Source organism: Myotis daubentonii, chromosome 6, assembly GCF_963259705.1.
Source record: "Myotis daubentonii chromosome 6, mMyoDau2.1, whole genome shotgun sequence".
Taxonomy (NCBI): Eukaryota; Metazoa; Chordata; class Mammalia; order Chiroptera; family Vespertilionidae; genus Myotis; species Myotis daubentonii.
Genome location: NC_081845.1, coordinates 98262860 through 98285934, shown reverse-complemented (window position 1 = coordinate 98285934; position 23075 = coordinate 98262860). Strand labels below are relative to the sequence as shown.

General features: G+C 44.1%; 2 protein-coding genes across 12 annotated transcripts; both read left to right on the top strand.

The window, feature by feature from the left end:
* The first annotated feature begins 712 nt into the window (after nt 1-712).
* Nucleotides 713-3496, top strand: RPP21 (ribonuclease P/MRP subunit p21). Its single transcript, XM_059702225.1, has 5 exons — nt 713-1024; nt 1096-1196; nt 1287-1369; nt 3087-3212; nt 3355-3496. Exons 1-5 carry the CDS (start codon nt 968-970, stop codon nt 3450-3452), a joined length of 465 nt encoding a protein of 154 aa, XP_059558208.1. The 5' UTR covers nt 713-967; the 3' UTR covers nt 3453-3496.
* On the top strand, nt 3362-23075 carry LOC132237553 (tigger transposable element-derived protein 1-like). Of its 11 annotated transcripts, none has more exons than XM_059702203.1 (3): nt 3371-3501; nt 8494-8570; nt 8770-12758. In XM_059702203.1, the coding sequence occupies exon 3, from the start codon at nt 9064-9066 to the stop codon at nt 10792-10794; it is 1731 nt and encodes a 576-aa protein (XP_059558186.1). In that variant the 5' UTR covers nt 3371-3501; nt 8494-8570; nt 8770-9063; the 3' UTR covers nt 10795-12758. The 11 variants fall into 11 exon arrangements, 7 of the variants coding, with proteins under 7 accessions (XP_059558189.1, XP_059558186.1, XP_059558187.1 ...); XM_059702201.1 differs by having other exon boundaries at nt 3382-3505; nt 8500-8570; XM_059702202.1 differs by having other exon boundaries at nt 3393-3514.

Below are 23075 nucleotides of genomic sequence, written 5' to 3'. Positions count from 1 at the left end.
TCTGGGGATACTTGTAAAACACTTGTGAAGAGGTTTCAGCCACTTCATCTGAGCTGGAGTCCTGGTCCCCTACCCAGCCTGATGGGGTTTGAGAGGGGAGAGAGGCCTCACCCTCCTGTAACTTGGGCTGCCGTCTCCCTGTCTCAGGGTTCATCCACGTTCTCCCCCTCCATCTCTCTACTCTGACCTCAGGAATTGGTCATTAATATGAAGCAGAGGTGAAACAGGATGCCAAACAGAACAAATTGGAGGCAGGTCAGAGGGAGGAACTATGGTCCATGACTCCCTGTGTTGGGGGTGGGGGTGGTTTCAGGGCAGGAGATGCTGTCATTCTCTCTGTGCTCCAGTACCTAAGACTAGGAGTTAGTGTCTGTTTAGAACTGTGTGACAGGACGTGTGTGTGTGTGTGTGTGTGTGTGTGTGTGTGTGTGTGTGTGTGGTTCAGGGGAAGAGAGTTGTGCTGAGGGCCAGAACCCTGTTCCTCCCCTCCACCACTCATGATCCTTTCCAATTTCACTCCCACTGGCGCCAGTGGTTTTTTAAATGTATAACCTCTGTGCCTTCTATCTGTACATCTTCCAGGCACTCACCTTTGGCTTCAAAGAGTAGTGCAGAAGGTCTATCTGGCTATAAATTGCACAGAACCATCCCCCCAACCTAGCTGCAGAGAGACCCGTCTTATGTCCTGAAAATGTATAGCAGTTTGAGATTCTCTCCTGTTTCACCAGCCTCTCCAGTCTCTACCGAGTATAGCTAGTGATGGGCTTGAAGATAGAAGGAAGCCAGGACTCACAAAGGGACCGTGGCTCAGAATGCAATTCAAACAGATGGATCTCTGAGGCCGCAGGGTGGTGCCTCTCGGGCCTGGAACTACATTTCCCAGGAGGCCTTGCGCTGACGCCGGGGCGGACCTATCTGAGGGGCGGAGCCTAGGGACTAGCGTGTTCCGGGCGTTCGCGGGGCCCGGATGGCGGGGCAGGTGAAGGACCGCGAGGCCTTCCAGAGGCTTAGCTTCCTGTACCAGGTGAGTCCGAGTAGGGGCGCTCGGGCAGGACGCCCGGCGCCGCCGACTCCGCGTGACCGCCTCTCCCGTAGGCTGCCCACTGCGTCCTCGCGCAGGACCCCGAGAACCAGGCGCTGGCGAGGTTCTACTGCCACACGGAGAGGACCGTGGCCCGGCGCCTGGTCCTGCGGCGGTGAGGCGCGGGCCGGGCGGGAGGCCGGGCGGGTGGGGAGCGAGGAGCGGGCGCGCGAACCCCTCCCCTCCTTCTTCCCTCCGCCCGCAGGGACCCGTCGGTGAAGAGGACCCTCTGTCGTGGCTGCTCGTCTCTCCTCATCCCAGGCCTGACCTGCACGCAGCGCCAGAGACGTGAGTGCGCCCGTGGCGGCGGGAGGCGGCGCGCGGGGGCGAGCGGCCCTGCCTCGCGGTAGACGGTCTGCGCGCAGGGCCCGCGGGAGCCGGCTTTGTCCGCTCGGAGGTCACCCGCGGGCCGCGAGGGCAGCCTCGCCCGTGCGTGCGGACAGCAGTCCCCGGGCGTTGTGCGGGACGCGCCCTCCTGTACTTGCCTTCCTCGGTGGGCCGGGCGCCCCGCGGGAGTCATTGTTCCCGGGGCAGGGGCGGCTGAGAAAGGAGCAACGGGAACAGGGCAGGACAGCGGTTTTTAACCCTTTTCATCTCATGGCACGCACAAACTACTGAAATTCTGCAGCGCACCAAAAAATCTATTTTCGGCTGGCAAAAAGAAGTAGGAACAATTTTGGTTCATTCGCCGCAGACCCGAGGACGCGTTGACTGACGGGAGGGGGAGGGGGAGGGGGAGGGAAGCTGCCTCAGTTGCCTCCAGCGCCCAGACGAGGTGCCCGGGACCTAGGCCGGTGCCCCGACCCGGAAGCGGACCCCCGGCTTTTGTGCCTGAGCCGCCTGATTTGACAAGGGAAAGAGGTCAGGGCCCTGACGGATCGGGTACTGCGTATTTTAAAAATCCTTGCGGCTGTGAGGGAATGCCTTCACTGGAGGAGTACAGTGCTGTTACTTCTGCCAGTGGTCCAGTGGTGCTGAGAGGCAGAAGGCGATGGGAATTCTCAGCCTGGGTGTTGACTCCGAGGAGAGCTTGTGGCGCACGTGCTGTCAACTAAAGGAGCACTGGCTGGTGGCTCAGTAGTTAGAGCGTCAAAAGCCTCTCGGTCCGGTCAAGGGCATGTACCTGGGTTGCAGGTTCCAGCCCCAGTTGGGGTGGGTGCAGGATACAGCCAATAGATGCATCTCTCTCACATAAATGTCCCCCCCTTCCACTCTCTAAAAATCAGTGGAAAAAATATCCTTGGCTGAGGTTTAGCCAAAAAAAACGCAAGAGTTTAGGAGGCTGGAGTTTAAAGTGCACAAGACAGGAGGCTGGAGAAGGAGACAGGGCAGATCTTGTAAAGGGGTTTGGGCTTTACCTTAAAGCGTACGGAGGCCCTAGCCCATTCCGCTCAGTGGTTAGACTCGAGGGCTGGAGGGCTGGAGGGCTGCAGATTCTATCCCAGCCCCCATCAGGACTCGTGTGGGAGGCATCCAATCGAGGTGTCTCTCTTACATCGATGTTTCTCTCTCTGTCTCTCCCCCTCCCTTCCACTCTCTCTAAAAATCAACGGGAAAAAATATCCTCTGGTGAAGACTTAAAAAAAAAAAGGACCAAGAAATTGATAGTTTTGCTCTGGGCAGTTTGACAGTGATTGGAGCATTGGCCTGTAGACTGAAGGGTCTCGGGTTCCATTCCCAGTCAAGGGCACATACCTTGGCTGCAGGTTTGATCCCTGGCCTCGTCAGGGCACATGCTGGGGGCAGCTGGTCAATGACTCTCTTTCCTCCTCCTCCTCCCGCCCTCCCACTCCCTCTAAAGATCAATGGAAAAAATATTGTTGGGTGAGGATTTTTTTAAAAAAAGAAATTGATAGTTTATGCAGGGGACTCACACTATCAAATCTTCATTGAAAGTGGAGAGCAGGTGGAATTCCTACCAGAAAACAATGGAGACAAACCTGGGTGCAAGAGACCTTTTCTTGTAACCCACGCACTCTCTTCCGTTTTCCCACGTTCACCCCAGGCTGCAAGGGACAACGCTGGACAGTACAGACCTGCCTAACATGCCAGCGCAGCCAACGGTTCCTCAATGATCCTGCACATGTTCTCTGGGGAGATCTGCCTGAGGCCCAGCTAGGGAGCCAATCAGGTAAGAAGTGGACAAAAATGTGGGATATCCCACGGGAATAGGGATGGATTGGGGACAGAGAGCTGAATAGGACACAGGTGAGTTCTGGGTCGGTGTGACAGGTGCCACAGTCTTAGAAAACTAACTCTGCTCATCGATCCAGATCCAAAACCACCGCAGCCCCTGCCAAGCACAGCCCGCCCCACCCCGACCCACCTTACTGAGGAGAAAGTGCAGCCCCAGAGTTCTCATCACCAGTAATAGAGTCAGCGTCTTCCCGATAAATAAAGTTTAATTCTGTTTCACTTTGGTGAGTCAGTAACGTAAGTATTTCAGCTCTTAATTCCGTTTCCTCTGTATCTCTCTGTCACCAGGTAACCTCTCCTTTGTCTTTATCGCCTTCCTACTCCCGCCTTTCAGGGAGGTCCTATTTCCATAGACCACTTGGCCCCACTAAGCAGCTCGCATATCCAGGGCCCCTTCGCACCTGGTTCTTAATGCAATGCCACATGCCACGTGTGGAACTTGGGCCCTAGGGTTGCCTGTGAGGGCCTGGGCCTTCTTAGGGCATTGCAGGTTTAGGTAACCCTGACTTGTTGACTGATGGGCTGGATAGACTGCTGATGCCACAGATGCTGCTTTTAAATGAGGGAAAAAAGCTGTCAGGGGAGGGACTTCAGACCTTCTCGGCCCACTCCAGAGTTGGTCTTTCCCAATCTCTGCATTTTCCTTAACATTCCAATAAGGGAAGTGGTACAAACCAGAACTAACAAGGTCAAAGGTGATAATCAAAAGGACACTGCAAACATTATACAAGTATGCTCTGTAAGTAAACCCTCAAAATTGTCTTGAGAATTAGTAAACAACAAGAATAGTTTTCTTCAGTACCCTAGAGAACTTGCCAAGGACAGAATTTCATCCTGACCTCAGTGCTAGGTGCCAGCTAATCAGTCTGCCCTAAAAGTATACAAACAAAATTTACTCTCCCCACAATGTGCTTTTCTTCCCTTTCTCTTACAAATCCTGTGTCGCACTTACTGCTGCATTAAAATCAACAGCTCCATTAAAACACTTCATGGTGCTCTCCCTCCAGGGAGCATGCCCTGCGGGTCCCTTCCCCCTCTCCTCCCCTCACAGGCAGGTATTCTTGAACCCCTAAGGCAGTGATGGCGAACCTATGACAAGCAAACTCATTTTTTTGGTTGATTTTTCTTTGTTAAATGGCATTTAAATATATAAAATAAGTATCAAAAATATAAATCTTTTTTTTACTATGGTTGCAAAGATCAAAAAATTTCTATATGTGACATGGCACCAGAGTTAAATTAGGGTTTTTCAAAATGCTGACACGTCGAGCTCAAAAGGTTCGCCTTCACTGCACTAGGGGCCTCATGAAATGCGATGGGAGCAGTGGACAGCTTGCCCTGGCTAACGCCCTTAACCTGTCCCCAAGGCTCCCTTTTCTCTGACTTCCCAGTGAACCAGAGCAGCCCAGCCTACACTCTCCTGTTGCTTCTTTTGTGCCCTTGTTTCTCATCTAAGTAATTTTTGCTGCAGTCAAATTCTTGCTTTCTTTTCTTTAAAAAAACAAAACACTCCATCATGTGTGACTTAAAACAACAGTGATTTATGATTTCCCCTGCTTCCGTGGGCTGGGCTGTGAGAGGGCTGGCTGGGCTGGGTGGTTCTTTTTTTTTTTTTTTTTTAATATATTTTATTTTATTTTTTACAGAGAGGAAAGGAGAGGGATAGAGAGTCAGAAACATCAATGAGAGAGAAACATTGATCAGCTGCTTCCTGCACACCTCCTACTGGGGATGTGCCCGCAACCAAGGTACATGCCCTTGACCGGAATCGAACCCGGGACCCTTCAGTCTGCAGGCCGACGCTCTAGCCACTGAGCCAAACCAGTTAGGGCAGTTCTTTTCTTTTTTAGTTTTTTGGGGTTGTTGTTTTTTTGTTTGTTTTGGTTTTTTTTATTTCACAAAGTGGGTGGTTCTTCTTTTCCAAATAGCACCACCTGGAGTTACTCCACTGCATTTTGCTGGTGGCCGGTACCTGGTCTGGAAGATCCAAGAAGCTTCATTGTATATATGTGGGACCTCATTGCTTCTCCGTGGCCTTGCTGATGTCTGCACAGCATGGCTATCGCAGGGTGCTTAGGCTTTTTTCCAAGAAGACAAGCTCCAAGGTGCAAAGTGCTTATCAAGCCTCTGTACTCACCATGCTGGCTAATTAATGTCCCCTTGACCAAAGCAAGTCACATGGCCAAGCCCAGGTTCAGCACCAAGGCATGAATACTGGGAGGCCCCCTGGTCCCCTGGGTACCACAGATGCAGCAGTCTGCCATGGTTGCCTTTGTCCCTGACTCAGTCTCCACTGAAAATTGTTCACATGGAAATACTGAACTGTGCAAGAAAGCTCTGAGTTAGTCCTTCACAGTTGATTTCTGGTGCTAATGCCTACTTGGCCGACTGTAGCAGACATTAGAAACATGTAGCCTAGAGTGCATCCTGTGCAGACCTGGGCCCTTTTCCTCTCCAGCTGACCTTCCTTGGCTGCACCCACCAGTCTCATTTCTGAGCTCATTGGCCCTTACACACCAAATCTGATTCTTGGCAAAGTTTATTTTGAGTATGATTATGACTGCACATGCCGACAGTGGAATAGCAGTGGGGGAGCTCTGAGTTTTGTTTTCATGACAGCCATTAAGTGATTCATGTGCGAGAATCCGGAATCGGGCCCCAGTCAGTGTGGAACGTGGTTCACTTATGAGTCTGGCTGGTTGGTCTGTTTATGTTTGCATCAGTATAGGTTCCTGTAACTTGGGTGGCGTCTGGCCCTGCCAAGGCATTAGGGTTGAGTTAATTAAGTGTTTGACCAAATACAGCAGGCTAATTTTTAAGATGATGATTCGTATGGCCCACAAGTGATGTTACAAATATCCAAATGGCCCTTGGCAGAAAAGAAGTTCCCTAACTAGAGGTCAGCCCTCCATCTAATACTCTCCTTTTTCGTGCTTGCTCATTATGACGTGACAGTTGTCAATATATGCAAAAAAAAAAAAATGGATTTCCTATAACAGGAAATCTCTTATACACAAGTTAGCTTTCTTCAATGTTTCTAAACAGTTTAGTAATTCAAAATTTGAGCCCTTTTGAGACTTTAAGTAAAATTAAACGGGACAAAGAAGAAAAGCTACTTTTCTAGAAAATGAGACCTCCGAAATGCCATAGAAATCAAGACTTAATCCCCAAATCATAGGTAGGTACATTTAGCACTTTTAAAAACTGGTAAAAATGAGTATAATTGTCAAGGAGAGAGCACGAGAGAAAGGATTGAAAAACCATCTGTCTGAATTCAAAAGGAAATTGGAAAATTACTTAGATTTTCAACAAAGGGAATAATTCTAGTATTTACATCACAGTTATTGCAACTGTCAAATGAGAATATATGTGAAGGCATCTTGAAAAGGGGTATTATAGGGCATTGTAATAAAGTGTATGTAGGAATCATAATACTTTGGAAGTAGTAAGAATCAGCAAAATATATTAGAAAAGACAGGTCCTGGACATCAAGGAATCTGAGTTATTGTCCCCACAATACATATTTGTAAAAGGAGATACTTTCACAATAGTTTTACAACTCTGGAAGCTAACAGAAGTTACCTAGTTTTCCCACTAAATGTCAAAAAGCCAGGTTTCTCTCAGATTTTTGATGCACTCATTCAATATTTTCAGAGGGCCTACTCTGGCGGCATTGCTCAGGATTTGGGATACACATGAGTGAACAAAGAGTTGGAGGGAAGATGAGCAAAAAAACAATGTATGATAAGTTGTAAAGGGATGTGTGCAGTGGAAAAAAAACGGTAAGGTCAGGCCGCTGCGAGGTGTGGCTTCCAGTTTTAAATAGAGCCGTCTAGGTGAGCAGCACTGAGAAAGTGACCAGGACAAACAAGGGGCCGCTCCTGTGTCCGTGCAGACAACCCCAAGAAGCTTGCTTTGTGCAGCTGGCGCACATGACAAGAGCTTCTGCCTGCCCAGGGGTGTTGTCTGGAAGAGGGAGCCTTGCAGAGTAGGCCAATCATGCCAGGAAATAATGCCCATGCAAGCGACCCCGGACTGAGGGATGAAAGTTGGTGGATATTCTGCATAATCCCTCAGGGTCACTAACAGGGTTGAGCCCTGGTGCTTAGGTGTGCCCTTTTTCAGTTATTTTTGTGGTGTTAATCCTCACCTGAGGATTTTATTTTTTATTTTTCCCATTTATTTTTAGAGAGAGTGGGAGGGAGGGAGGGGCAAAGAGAGAACCATCAATTGGTCGCCTGCCACAAACAGCCCGACCCGGGACAGGATCGAACCTGCAACGCAGGTACCTGCTCTTTACCAGCAATCAAACCCGTGACCCTTCAGTGTGTGGGCTGATGGCCTAACCACTGACCCACTGGCCAGCGCTGCACATGCCTTTATACAGTTCCCTCCCCTGTTTTACTCCCCACTCCCTCACTATAATTTCTGGGATAATCTTCCAGGTAAACTACCTGCACCAAAATATTCGTCTCTGAGTTTGCTTTGAAGGAACCCAAAATGAGAGTGACATTGAAAAAAGGAGGTGAGGGATCTACCGTGTAGATATCTGGGAGGACCTGAGCAGAGGGAACAGGGAGGACAAAGGTCCTGAAGTGGGAGCCTGCCCAAGGGATTCCAGGGTCTGAAAGGCCAGTATGAGTGAAACAGAATGAGCAAAGTGTAGAGTAGTCAGTGTGGCCAATCAAGGAAATTGTTCACTGAGAGGCCATTGGAAAGTTTTAGCAAAGAAAGATGGCTTAATATTTTAAAAGGATCACTTTTGCCCTGGCTGGTTTGGTTCAGTGGATAGAGTGTCAGCCTGCAGACTGAAGGGTTGAAGGGTCCTGGGTTCGATTACAATCAAGGGCACATGCTCGGGTTGTGGGCTTGATCTCCAGTGGGGGGAGGGAGAGTGTAGGAGACAGCCAATCAGTGATTCTCTGATCATTAATGTTTCTTACCTCCCTCTCTGAAATCAATAAAATAAAAAAAGGGTCACTCTTTTTTCCAATTACAGTTAACATTCAATATTATATTAGCTTCAGGGACAATTAGTGGTCAGACGTTTATATAACTTACGAAGTGACCCAATAAGTCTAATACCCCCCTTGCACCATATATAGTTATTACAATATTACTGAATACATTCCCTGTGCTGTTCTTTACATACCTGTGGCTATTCGGTAACTGCCAGTTTGTACTTTTTATTTAAATATATTTTATTTAATTTTTAGGGAGAGGGATAGAGAGTTGGAAACATCAATTAGCTGCCTCCTGCACACCTCCTACTGGGGATGTGCCTGCAACCAAGGTACGTGCCCTTGACTGGAATCAAACCTGGGACCCTTCAGTCTCCAGCCCGACACTCTATCCACCAAGCCAAACCGGTCAGGGCAAGTTTGTACTTTTTAATCCCTTCCCCTTTTTCCCATCCTCCAACCCTCCTCCCATCTGGCAACCATCAGTTTGTTCTATCTGTGAGTCTTTCTGTTTTCTTTGTTCGTTTACAGTCAAACCTCGGTTCTCCAAGGTCTCCCATCTCAAACAGTTCGGGTTCGACCAAGTTGTTCACGGAAAAATGTCTCAGGTGTTGAACAAAACTTCAGTTCTCGACTCAACAGCCCTTTCATGCTGATCCCTGTATGATCAGTCATGCATCTCTCAGGTGACAAAGGAGAGAATGAGCAAGTATGAGTCAGTTTACTGCTAAACCTCATGCTGTTAACATCTCGGGAAATTGTGCTCTGAATGTTTTTGTGTTTTGCCTTTTTGCTGCTTATTATTAAATACGTAAGTAAGTCATCATGGGTCCTAAGAAAGTTAGTGATACCAAAGTGAAAAGGAAAGTTGTGAGAACAACGATAGAGCTTAAAAAAGAAATAATTGCAAATTATGATAAAGGTGTTCGTGTGTCTGATCTGGCTACCAAGTATGGCATGGCAAAATCGACAATTAGCACAATTTTAAAACATAAAGAGGCCATCAAGAAAGCTGATGTTGCTAAGGGTGTAACAGTGCTCACAAAACAACGATCACAGGCCATTGAAGAGGTAGAAAAATTGTTGTTGATTTGGGTAAATGAAAAACAGTTAGCCGGTGATAGCATTTCAGAGGCAATGATATGTGAAAAAGCAAAGATGCTGCATACTGACCTCCTGAGAGACAGCCCTGAAATGAGTGCTCAGAACGGTTCGTTTAAGGCTAGTAGGGGGTGGTTCGATAAATTTAAGAAAAGAAGTGGTATTCACGTAGTGAGGCATGGCGAGTCTGACAGTACTAACAAAGTAGCTGCTGATAATTTTGTGACAGAATTTCAAGAATTCATCGAGGCTGAGGGATTTGTTCCCCAACAAGTGTTCAATTGTGATGAGACAGGGCTCTTCTGGAAGAAAATGCCAAAGAGGACCTACATCACACAGGAGGAGAAGTCATTGCCAGGACACAAGCCAGTGAAGGACCGGCTGACGTTACTATTGTGCGGCAATGCGAGTGGGGACTTCAAATTGAAGCCTCTTCTCGTCTACCATTCTGAAAACGTACGAGTTTTGGGGAAAAATAATGTCATGAAAAACAAGTGGAATGTGATGTGGAGGGCTAACCGCAAAGCTTGGGTGACCAGGCAGTTTTTTATTGAGTGGATTCATGAAGTGTTTGCCCCAAGTGTGAAGAAATACCTCTGGGAAAAACAGTTGCCACTCAGGGCACTTCTTGTCATGGACAAGGCTCCTGCCCACCCTCCAGGCTTGGAGGCCGAGCTGATGGAGGAGCACAGCTTCATCACTGTGAGGTTCTTGCCGCCTAACATAACTCCGCTCATCCAGCCCATGGACCAGCAGGTCATTTCTAACTTTAAGAAACTCTACACCAAAGCACTGTTCCAGAGGTGCTTTGAGGTGACCTCTGAAACTAATTTAACCCTCCGGGAGTTCTGGAAGGAACATTTTAATATCCTCACCTGCTTGAGGCTCATAGATGAAGCATGGGGGGGAGTGTGTTCCAGGACCCTGCAGTCGGCCTGGAAGAAACTGTGGCCCGAGTCTGTTGCTGACAGAGCCTGTGAGGGCTGTGAGGACAAGCCTGTGTCTGTTGTGGAGGACATCGTGTCTCTGGGCAAGTGCATGGGCTTGGAGGTGGATGATGATGATGTGGAGGAGTTGGTGGAGGACCACAACACTGAGCTGACCACTGAGGAGCTCCAAGACCTTCAGAGGGAGCAGCAACAGCCGGCAGCTGAGGAGCCCTCTTCAGAGGGGGGAAGGGAGGATATTCCTACTTCACTTATCAAGGGAATGCTTGGGAAATGGGGAGAAATGCAAAGTTTCATTGAGAAATATCACCCTGACAAAGAAGTAGCACACCGAGCAATAAACTTGTTCAATGACAATGCAGTGTTTCACTTCAGGCAAATGTTAAAACGCAGGCAAAAACAATCATTGGGTAGGTTTTTAGTGAGACAGAGGCCCAGTGAACCTGAAGCAAGTTCTAGTGGAGCAAAGAGACGAAAGAGAAAGAACCCCAGAAGAATCGCTCCCTGATGTGTTTACGGAAGGGAACTCCTCTTCCAAACAAGAACACCCTCCTCCATATTCAGCCACCAGTAGCTCTCAGCATTCAAGGTAAGTTCTAGTGTGTACCTACATTTTCATTTTTTACTCTACACTTCCTTTCCTTTTTGTTTTTTAAAGTATTTGCTTACAAATAGTACATTAGATGTGTACCGTATGTAAGAAAGTTTAAAACGGAATCATTTGGGGTTCTGGAACAGATTCAATTTACAGTTAAACTTCAGTTCTTGAACATCTCTCATCTCAAACAATTCAATTCTCAACCAAGTTGTTCATGGAAATAATGTCTCAGTTGCTGAACAAAATCTTCAGTTCTCAACCTGACAGCCCTTTCCTGCTGATACGTCAACATGACAAAAAGCTCTCTCAGGCCATAAACAAAGGAAATAATGTAAATCAGTTGTCTACATCTCAAGAAATCATGCTGTGGATATTCTTGTGGGTTTTTTGCTTTTGTTGCTGGCAAAATGGATAATTAGCACAATTTTAAAACAAAGGCCATCAAGAGTGCTAATGTTGCTAAAGTTGTGAAAAAATGGTCACAGGCAATTGAAGAGGTAGAAAGACTGTTGTTGATTGGGATAAACCAAATGCAGTTGGCAGGCAGCATTTCGGAGGCAACAATATGTGAACAATTGAAGATGCCATATACTGAATTCCTGAAAAACAAACACCCCTGAGTGCTGAAAGTGATTCATTTAAGGATAGCAGGGGGTGGCTCCATAAATGTAAGAAGTGTTTGTTTATAGACTAAACAATACGGAATCATTTCGGGGGGAGAGGGTCTGGAAAGAATTAATTTACATAATTTATAAGGGCGGGGGGATGATTCAGTTTTTCAAACAAATCACTTCTCAAACAGCCTTCCAGAACAAATTAAGTTTGAGAACCAAAGTTGCACTGTATTTTGTTTTTTAGATTCCACATCTAAGTGAAATCATATGACATTTGTCTTTCTCTGACTGGCTTATTTCACTCAGCAAAATATCCTCTCCTTCCATGTTGCTGCAAATTGTAAGATTTCAGTTTTTATGGCCATGTAACATTTCCTTGTATATATGTACACACCTTTATCCAATTGTTCATTGATAGGCATTTGGGCTGCTTCCATAGCCTGGCTATTGTAAATAGGGCTGCAGTGAACATAGGGGTGCATACATCTTTTCAAGTTAGTGTTTTGAATTTCTTCAGATAAATGCCCAGAAGTGAAATTGCTGGGTCATAGGTAGTTTTATTTTTAATTTTTTTGAGGAATCTCCATATTGTTTTTCATAGTGACTGCAGCAGTTTGCATTCCCACCAACAGTGCATGAGGGTTCACTTTTTCCACATCCTTGCCAGCACTTTGTTGATTTATTGATGCTAACCATTTTGACAGGTGTGAAGTGGTATCTCATTGTGGTTTTAATTTACATTTCCCTGATGATTAGTGACGTTAATCATCTTTTCATATGTCTATTGGCCATCTGTACCTCCTCTTTGGACAAGTGTCTATTCAGGTTCTCTGCCTATTTTTTAATTGAATTGTTTGTTTTTTTGGTGTTAAATTGAAAGAGTTCTTTATAAATTTTGCATATTAACCCCTTAGTGGATTATCATTGACTAATATCATCTTCTGATTGGTAGGTTGTCTTTTTGTTTTGTTGATGGTTTCCTTTGCTGTGCAAAAAACTTTTAGTTGACATGGCACATTTATTTTTTTCTTCTATTTCTCTTGTCCAAGGTGATTTGATTTTTTTTTTATATGAGTAAGAGCGATGTCAGAGAGTCTACTCATGTTTTCTTCTAGGAGGTTTATGGTTTCAGTCTCTTATTTAAGTCTTTAATTCATTTGTATTTTATTTTTGTATATGGTATAAGAAGATGGTCTAGTTTCATTTTTTTGCATGTATCTGTCCCCAACACCATTTATTGAATAAACTGTCTTTACCCCACTGTGTAGTCTTGCTTTCCTTGTCATAAATTAATTGACCATATAAGCATGGGCTCTCTATACTGTTCCATTAATTTATGTGTGCTTTTATGCCAGTACCATGCTTTTTTTTTTATTACTATGGCCTTGTAGTATAGTTTGATATCAGGTAGTGTGATATCTCCAACTTTGCTTTTCTTTGGCAAGATTGCTGTGGCTCTTGAGGGTTTTTGTGGTGGTATAGTTTTTTTACTTTTCAATTACATTAACCTTTTTCACTCATCCCCCTCAATCCCCTCCCATCTGGAAGCCACCAAAAGGTTCTCTGTATCTATGAATCCGTTTCTGTTATGCTTGTTCATTTATTTGGTTTTTTTATGTTCAACTGTTGATAGATACATACTTATTGCCATTTTATTATTCATATTTTTGCTTATTTTCCTTCTTAAAGAAGACTCTCTAGCCCTAGCCGGTTTGGCTCAGTGGATAGAGCGTCGGCCTGCGGACTGAAGGGTCCCGGGTTCGATTCCAGCCAAGGGCATGTACCTTGGTTGCGGGCACATCCCCAGTGGGAGGTGTGCAGGAGGCGGCTGGTCGATGTTTCTCTCTCATCGATGTTTCTAACTCTCTATCCCTCTCTCTTCCTCTCTGTGAAAAATCAATAAAATATATTTAAAAAAAAAAAAAAAAAAGAAGACTCTCTAACATTTCATGTAATATTGGTTTGGTGGTAATAAACTCCTTTAGCTTTTTTTTTTTTTTGGTCTGAGAAGTTCTTTATATGTGCTTCAATTCTAAATTATGCCTTTCCTGGGTAGAATAATCTTGATTGTAGGTCCTTGGTTTTCATCACTTTGAATATTTTTTTGCCAGTCCCTTCTGGCCTTCAAAGTTTCTGTTGAGAAATCAGTTGACAGTCTTATGGGAGCTCCCTTGTAAGTAACTAACTGTTTTTCTTTTGCTGCTTTTAAGATTCTCTTTTTGTCTTTAACCTTTTGCATTTTATTATAATGTGTCTTGGTGTAGACCTCTTTGGATTTATCTTGTTTGAGACTCTCTGTGATGGGGAAAATAAGACATTTGCGGGGGTGGAGGGGGCTAGTAATCTGAATTTGTGCCAGTAACCTAATGTACATTCTTGATAGCTTATAATTAAGTCACTGTCCCTTTCCCAAAATCTGGTCTTGCAAGAGCTGAGGCCATAAACTGAACAATACACAACCCCTGGAGGGGGTTATCAGTGCTGACACCAGGCCAGGCCCAAGTGTGGTTTCACTGCCCTCGTTCCAGCACATGGGGTTTTTGCAGAGCCCACGAAAGGTCCGGAAGTCCCATTCTATTTCTGGGGGACAAAGACACCAAAAGGAGATAAAAGAGGGGCTTCCACCATATTGGTTTGCTCAGATTTTGGAGGTGACTCCACTGAGACCGTCGGCGTAATAAAGCTGTGTAACTCCATTTCTATAAGCGTCACTTGGGTTTCTTCTGTCTTCTACAACATCTGCTTTCTGGACATGTATGTCTATTTCCTTCACCAGGTTAGGGAAGTTTTCTGTCATTATTTCCACATGGATTTTTAATTCCTCACTCTCCAATTCTTCTGGTACCCCAATGATGCAAATGTTGGTATGCTTGAAGTTATCCCAGAGGCTCTTTATTCTATCCTTATGTTTTTGGATTATTTTTTGCTGTTCTGATTGGTTGTTTTCTGCTTCCTTATCTTCCCAGTCTCTTACTTGATCCTTTGCTTCATCTACTTTACTGTTGATTCCCTGCAATGTATTCTTCATTTTAGCTCATGTATTCTTCATTTCTTTTTTTAAAGTTAAACAATTTGGGTTTATTATTTAGTGTAGTGAGGTAAAACACATGACATAGGGAGCTGTGGGGTATCACAGTAGAGGTTGTTAGAAAATACATATTATAGGATTTAGACTTTGGTTGAATGATTTGAAAATGGGTCTGTGGAAGCAGACTGTATTCATTCCCTAGGCCTTTTGTAACAAGGTACTATAAACTGGCTGACTAAAACACAAGAGAACTTATTCTTTCACATTTCTGGAGCTGGAAGTTAAAAATCAAGGTGTCAGCCCGGCCATGCTCCTTCTGAAGGCTCTATGGAAAAAATCCCTCCTGTTTCTTCCTGGCTTCTGGGGGTAGCCAGAAATCCTTTGAATTCTTGACTTGCAGGTGCATCATTCTAATCTGTGCCTCCATCTTCACGCAGACTTCTATTCTTCATTCCTGACTGGTTCTCCTTTATGGTTTCCATGCCCTTTTTATGCAGTTGAAGTTCTCACCAAGTTTACCTACTCTTCCCCTAAGTTCATTGAACATCCTTATAACCAGTGTCTTAAACTCTGCATCTTGTGAATTGGTTGTCTCCATTTTGTTTAGCTCTTTTTCTGAAGTTTCAGGAAATCACCAGGGCAGGACTAATCATGTTAGCCCGGTTGATGGAGCTCACCTGACAGGTCTGTGGGAGGAGGGCTCAGAAAAGGAACAATGGCCTCTGCCAGCACTTCTGTCTGGAAGGAAGCTGCCCCTCCAACTCTCGCCCTGATGCCAAACACTTCAGTTCCTCTCCCTATGTCCCTGCTTGAACCGCATCCAGCACAGCCAATGGTGAACCTGAGGAGGGGTGGTGAAGGATTAAAGAAAACAGACAAGAGAATACAGTTGGGACCAGGTGATCACTGCACCTGGATGAGGACACAGTGACTGTGCCACACCAGCACGGCCAAGGGTAAACCTGAGGGAGGGCGGTGAAGGATTTAAAAAAGATAGGCAAAGGGCCGAAACCGGTTTGGCTCAGTGGATAGAGCATCGGCCTGCGGACTGAAGGGTCCCGGGTTTGATTCCGATCAGGGGCATGTACCTTGGTTGCGGGCACATCCCCAGTAGGAGATGTGCAGGAGGCAGCTGATCGATGTTTCTCTCTCATCTGTTTCTAACTCTCTATCTCTCTCCCTTCCTCTCTGTAAAAAAATCAATAAAATATATTTTTTAAAAAAAGATAGACAAAGGGAATATAGCTGGGGCTCAGCCCATCTTCCATGCCTGGGTGAGGACACAGAAAGACCTGGCCTGTAAGCTGAAGCTTTATTTTATAGTCAGAGACAAACAAGGTTGTGGTCAACATAGTTACAATGTTCTTGTGAGTTTCACTTGTTTTGGCAGCACTTGCTGCACCTCCCACAGCCCATTAGCTACCTAGGAAGGATCTAGGGAGCGTCATAAGATCAAGCTTAATTATGCTAAGAGGGCTGTGCCCTCCAAGCTGGGACTTGTTTGTGGCTCTGCCACAGGTCAATCCGAGGCTTAACCCTATAGCAACTCCCTACAGGTGACCCACCTGTAAGCTGAATCTTTATTTTATAGTTAGATCACACAGAGCAAAACAAGGGAGTGGTCAAGATATTTACAATGTTCTTGCAAGTTCAAATCTGCTTCTTTCCTGTTATTGTAATTCTCTGAACTCGGTAAAGCTTTGTTTTGGCAGCACTTGCTGTACTTCCCACAGCCCACATCCCTTAGCTACCTAGGACTACAAGGTTAGACTATAAGGTCAAGCTTACATACAACCATAGCCTTTGGCTATAATTGTGCTGGGACGGCTTTGCCCTTCAATCTGGGACTTGTATGTGGCTTTGCCACAAGAGTACCATGCCCTCTCATCAGTCCGCGGCTTGATCCTGTCCAAATGCTGTAGCGCTCTCTACACCTGATGACTTTCAAGCTGCTGCCCTAGTGCTGAAGCTCAGAGCTAAGTGAGTTTGAGTAAGTCTGTGCATGGGCCCTTTAAGAGGAACACCTGGAACTCCAGCAGCCTTCCATCTCACTCATCCATAATCCCTGCTGGTTTTTACAGCCAGAAGTTATGGGGACTTCTCCCCCTGGCATTGGAACCCTGTGCTGGGGGGGGGTGGGCTGGTGTGAGGCTGAGATCCCTCGGGGGGACCTCCACAGCCAAGCTATCCCTCCCGGTTTTTATCTGCCACATGTGGGTATGGGACCATCCTGTTCCACATCTTTGCCTCTCCTCCAGTCTTGATGTGGCTTCTTTATATCCTTAGTTGTAGGACTTCTCTTCAGCCAGAATTCAGGTGGTTCTGAATGTTGGTTGTTCTATAGTTTTGTTGTAATTTTGATGTTATTGTGGAAGGATGTGAGTGCTGCATTTACTTATGCCACCATTTTCGCCATTGGTATTTTGATAGGAATTTCATTGAATTTGTAGATTGCTTTGGGTAGTATGGAAACTTTAACTGTATTAATTCTTCCTACCCATGAGTACAGTATATCCTTCCATTTTTTGTATCTTCTTACATTTCTTCAGTGTCTTATAATTTTCATAGTACAGGTCTTTTATTTCCTTGGTTAAATTAATTCCTAGATATTTTATTTGATACAATTGTAAATGGGATTGTTTTCTTAGTTTTCCTTTCTTATAGTTTACTATAAGTATATAAAAATGCATTTGATTCCTGAATATTAATTTTGCATCCTGCTACCTTTCTCCATTTATTAGTTCTAATAGCTTTTGGTGGAATCTTTAGGATTCTCTCTCCATACATGTATATTACTATGTCATCTGCAAATAATTACAATTTTGTTTCTTCCTCTCAAATTTGGATTATTATTTCTTTTCTTGTCTGATTGCTATGGCTAGGACTTCCAGTACTATGTTGGATATAAGGGGTCAAAGTAGACCTCCTTGTCTTTTTCCTGATCTTAAGGAAAACGCTTTTAGCTCTTCCCCATTTTGTATGATGTTAACTGTGAGTTTGTCATATATGGCCTTTATTATGTTAAGGTATATTCCCTGTATTCCCACTTTGCTGAGAGTTTTATCATAAATGAATGCTAGATTTTATCAAATCGGTTCTTTTACCAGTAAACTAGGTGAGCAAGATTGGGAAAAGGGAAAATAGGAGGCTGTGAGAGATGATAGTGGCTTGGACCAGGATGTTAGCAGTGAAATGAAGAGAAATGTTCAGATTTTAATTGTAGTTTGAAATTGGGACCCATAAATTTCCTGAGACTAGCAGTGGGATATGAGGGGAAAAAAGGATAAACAATTACACAACTAAAGTTTAAATTTCTTAATATGTACTGTATAATATAATAGTCAAAATAAGATATCGGTCTGTACTTTAAAAATATCCTTTGAAAGGGATACTTTCTGAGTTCCTGTTTGATCAGAATGTAGAGAGCGTCCAGTGTATCTCCCATCCTGATGTGGGAGAAAGAAATGTGCATTAGTTTCCTAAATAACAAAATACCACAAAGTGGGTGGCTCAAGACAATAGGAATGGCCATACCAGCGTGGCTCAGTAGTTGATCATCAACCTATGAACCAGGAGGTCACAGTTCAGTTCCCAGTCAGGGCACATGCTGGGGTTTCAGGCTCGATTCCCAGTGTGGGGCATGCAGAAGGCAGCCAATCAATGATTCTCCCCTCCCTTCCTCTCTGAAATCAATAAAAAAATATATTTTTTAAATCCAGAAATGTAGGGGAGAAGGGTCAATTGGGGGAAAAGGAAGCATATGTAAAACTTTAGACAATAAAAAAAAATCCACAAATGTTTTCTCTCACAGTTCTCGAGGCTAGAAATCAAGCCATGAGCAGAGCCATTCTTCCTGTGAAAACTTTAGGGGAGGACCAGTCCTTGCCTCTTTCCAGCATCTGATGGTTACCACCAATCTTTGGCAATCCTTAGTTTGTCAACACATCACTCCAGTGTCTGCCACCATCATCAGATGGCATTTTCCCTGTGTGTCTCTGTCTTTGTCCAAATTTATCTCTTAAGGACACCAGTCTTTGGCAATAGCCCACCCTAATCCAGTATGACCTCATCTTAACTTGATTACAGCTGCAAAAAACCTATTTCCAAATAAGATCATATTCACAGTTTCTGGAAAAAACTTTCAGACAAAAGTTTTGAGGGTTGGGTTTTGAATTTAATCCAGTCATTCCCAGGGCTTATGCAGAATATACTGTAAAGTTATTTAGAATGGAGAGACATCCGTAATACCTCTAACTCTCTATGAATCTTTCTGTAATGTTAATGCTATAAGGGTATATTCTTTCTTTATAATGATAATTAAAGAAAAGTTACATGATCTACCAAGTTCACTGCAAAGCCAGGACTAGAGGCCAAGCTTTCTTATTCTAAGGAATATTTTTTAAAATAGATTTTTATTGATTTCAGAGAGGAACGGAGAGATAGAAATATCAATGATGAGAGAATCATTGTTCGGCTGCCTCCTGCAAGCCCACTACTGGGGATCAAGCCCACAACCTGGGCATGTACTTTGACCAGGAATCAAACTGCAACCTCCTGTTTCAGAGGTAGACACTCAACCACTGAGCCACACCAACTGGGCACTAAGAAATATTTTCTTGGTCACTGTGGCTGAAAAGAAGGTGAGACCCTCCTGGCTAAGTCTAAAACTAATAAATAAAGCAACCTAGTTTTATAAATTCCTTCACATTAACCAGGATATTTTATCTATTATTTGTTCTACTGAGTGACCCTATTCCCAGGAAGGTGGAGACCAGGCAGATTAGGCTCAGGCTTCAGTTTATATCACAAATTAATAAACTGAATTTGAGGATACTGTTCTGGCTTACTAGAAAATTAAAAATTAATCATCTATTTGTTGCTAGAACTGCCATAACAAAATACCATGAACCGGGTGGCTTAAACAACAGAAAGTTATTGTGTCACAGTTCTGGAGGCTAGAAGTCCATGATCAAGGTGTCAGTGGGGTGGGTTCTTTCTGAGGGCCATGAATAAAGGGTCTGTCCCAGGTCACTCTCCTTGGCTCATAGGTGACCATGTTATCCCTAAATCTTCACATTATCATCCCTCTGTATCTGTGTGTGTTCAAATTTCTCCTTTTTATAAGCACGCCAGTCCTTTTAGGTTAGGGCTCACCCTAATGAGCTCATTTTAACTTGCTTACCTTTATAAAGAACCCATCTCCAAAAGAGTTCACATTCTGAGGTATTGAGGGTTAGTGCTTCCATGTGGATTTGGGTTGGGGGTGGGAAGGACACAATTGAACTGTAACAAGCATGGGAGGGTTCAGAGCCATCTTAGTCGTTCTTAGGGACACAGAGGTTGACTCCAGGTTCACCCTACCAGTGGGCTGCCGCCTCAGTTGTCTGCCTGGGTCCCGAGCTGAGTGCCCAGGGTGAAGGAGGTTTTTTTAAGACAGTTCTCATCAGGCCATAAGGGACAGGCTTCTGCTTGCAGACTACCCCATAGTGTCTGGCCTGGATGAGGGCTCTGCATCTCAGCCACTCAGCAGAGCAGCCCCACCTTGCTCTTCAGTGAGTCAGCATAGCAGCTGTTCTGATGTTTCCTCCAGTCCCAGCATGGCACCAAGCTAGGCCAGAACGGACTCTGGTTCTGGTGTGAGAAGAGGCTTTAATAATGGCTTCAGTTTAGGATTGCTTTTGCTTTGTCTTCTGAAACAGCAAATAAACCTTGCAAAGGCTATACCTGAGATAAAGAAGGGAGCCCCAGCCTCAGTGGTAAGACGGCCACAAGGTCAGAGGGACTCAGACTGTGGGCAACCTCACTGCCTGTACTAAGATTAAAGGTGTCATCACCCAAAAACAGCTCAGACCCATACAAGGGCATCATCTGTCACCCTGCCGGTCGGGCCCCCTTAGTCCACTGCGCAAGCTCCATGCCTTAACTTTGTTAAAGACTCCTCTACCCCAGGCAATGATGCCTGGAATTTCTCTCCTTATAGGGCATTTGGGGGAGTGCTAGCCAGTGGTCTACCGCAGACAAGTCCACTCCATGGCTTTCCCCAGGGATATAAACAACTCTCTGTCATTCATAATAACAGGGCAATCAATGTGCATTCGCTTACTGGACGGCCATTTTCCTAACACAGTGTCTTTAAACACCACAGCAAGCCCTACCACTGCTGCTCATGGGGCACCAGGAACTCATCTTGGCTGGTCTGTTACAGGAATACATTTAATTTTGAGAGAGTCTTGAAGATGTGATTGAACTATCCAGAGCCTGATGACCCTCAGATACCTGATGCCTTGCAGGGCTGAAAGCTCAGACAGCAGCCAGTGACCCCATCAAGGTTCAGGCATATGCTTTGTAAAGACCTGCATTTCTTTTATTTTTACAGTTTTGCCAATTTTATTAAACCAATAAAATTCCTACTAATGACAATGAAATAAATTTTTGCAAGTAAAATGTTTAACAAAACCTATTCTGTACCTATAGATTTCCAAAATGTCATAAAAAGTGCAGCTATGAATTGTTAACATGTACACAGTTCCTTTATTTCAAATGTGTTTGTCTTGACTCACTAACAGTTCCTTCTGCATCTGTTCAAATAACATTGCCCACCCCTCCATAAAAAAAGGCATTAAAGCACTAGAATATTACACATACACTGATCCATTCCGGTCAGCTTTAGTCAGAGTTGTAAAATCAGCAGCATAAGAAAAATAAAACCTAGTTGTACATACAAAAAGCTTGCATGGGTTCTATAATCTCCTTACTGACTCATGTGGAGGCCATAACAGTGGAGAAGGCTCATATGGGTAACTACCTCAGACTACAGCTACAGCAGAGTCTGGTTCGCCAGAACAAGTTTAAAGTGGCTGTTTATCAAGTTTGCTATTTTTGGAATTGAAACTATAAATATAAGTGCCATTTGACAATGCAAATTGTGTAAATCCTAAACTGCATCAATGATCTATTTGATAAAAGCTTATTCTAATGGAAAACCCTATATAGTAAGAGAGTGATATATATGTATAGCAGTCTTAAGATCATCTGCCTCAACATTAGTGCAAAGTCACGTGCTTCGTAAAAAAACACACCACACATTACAGTAACAAAGCAAAGAACTACAAAGGCAAAACATCACAGCTTCTGATTACATTGAATAAAAAGGACCAAGGAACACAAAAGATAATTCTGTATTAATACTGATGAATTAAAGAACTATAGTAGACACTTAACAGCATGCTATATATATTGCTCAGCACTTAAGGATAAAATGAAGTCTAAATTTGAAAGTCAAGAAGTTGGCAATCTGATCTCATGTGCAATCCAGCTACAAAGTCTTAATATATACATTCATCATCTAGCTACCCTGCAAAATCAGGACTTAAAAATTAAGATTTCAAGTTCAAATCCTATTTCATAAGCTAAAGGATACATCCAGTTCTTAAATGACCAGAGGACGTATTTCCAGGTTGGAAGGAGCTAATCCAAGTAGCAAGGCCATGTTCCACGTCGACCTGACAGGGTCCTTTCTGACCTTGCTCAGACTGTGCCTGTGATGTCACTCTTCTAGTAGCACAAAGATGCAACACTGGCTGTGGTTGCTTTTTCTGTCTGTCCTATCTTAGGTTGGAAAGAGTAAATGTGAAGGGAAAGAGGAAGGGAAAAATTGTAATTTCTTTCCAGGAAGATACGTGAATGCAAAGGAAATAACTGCCTTAGAGTTCCTATAACTTCCCTTGAGGCACAAGGGTACCATTTACCTCTTACATTTTATTTTATTTTTTTAATATTTTTTAATTGATTTCAGGGAGGAAGGAATAGAGAGAGATAGAAACATCAATGATGAGAGAGCATCATTGATCGGCTGCCTCCTACATGCCCCTTACTGGGGATTGAACCCGCAACCCAGGCGTGTGCCTTTGGCCAGAATCAAACCCAGGATCCATCAGTCAGCAGGCCGATGCTCTATCCACTGAGCCAAACTGGCCAGGGCACATTTTATTTTAGAGAAGCAGCAAAATTCAGACAGTAGAAAACAACCTCCATGTTACAAAGGAAGGCACTTGCTACCCAGTTGATGTGTTTCCTTTAGCCTACATTTTGATTCTTCGTTACAAGATTTAGAAGCCAGTTGGAAATTTGTGCAGACTGATTAAGAAAGATGTACAATCCATTTCATTCAGTGTCATGATGCATACATCTAGTTAGCCAGGGCTCGTACATTTGCTTCTAAGAGGTTAAATTGAGGGGTAGAAGAAAAGAGACTGTTTTTGCAAATTTATATACCAAAAATCATATTTGTTACATTTAAACTTACTAATGTTTGGTACTATCCTATGAGCTATAAAACGGGGTGTTTGTTCTAAATGCTATTTTATAGTATGCATTTCATTATTCCAAAATTTCCACAAGCACTGCAAAGAATCATATTCTTTCTTCCCCCTACCTCTTATCTCCTTTTTTAATTCTGTACTTCATGGCGGTGCAGCCATGATGAATGTAAAGCTAGAACAAATACTTCATGACTTGTGATTTAATAAAAACCATTGCTTCAGTCTCCA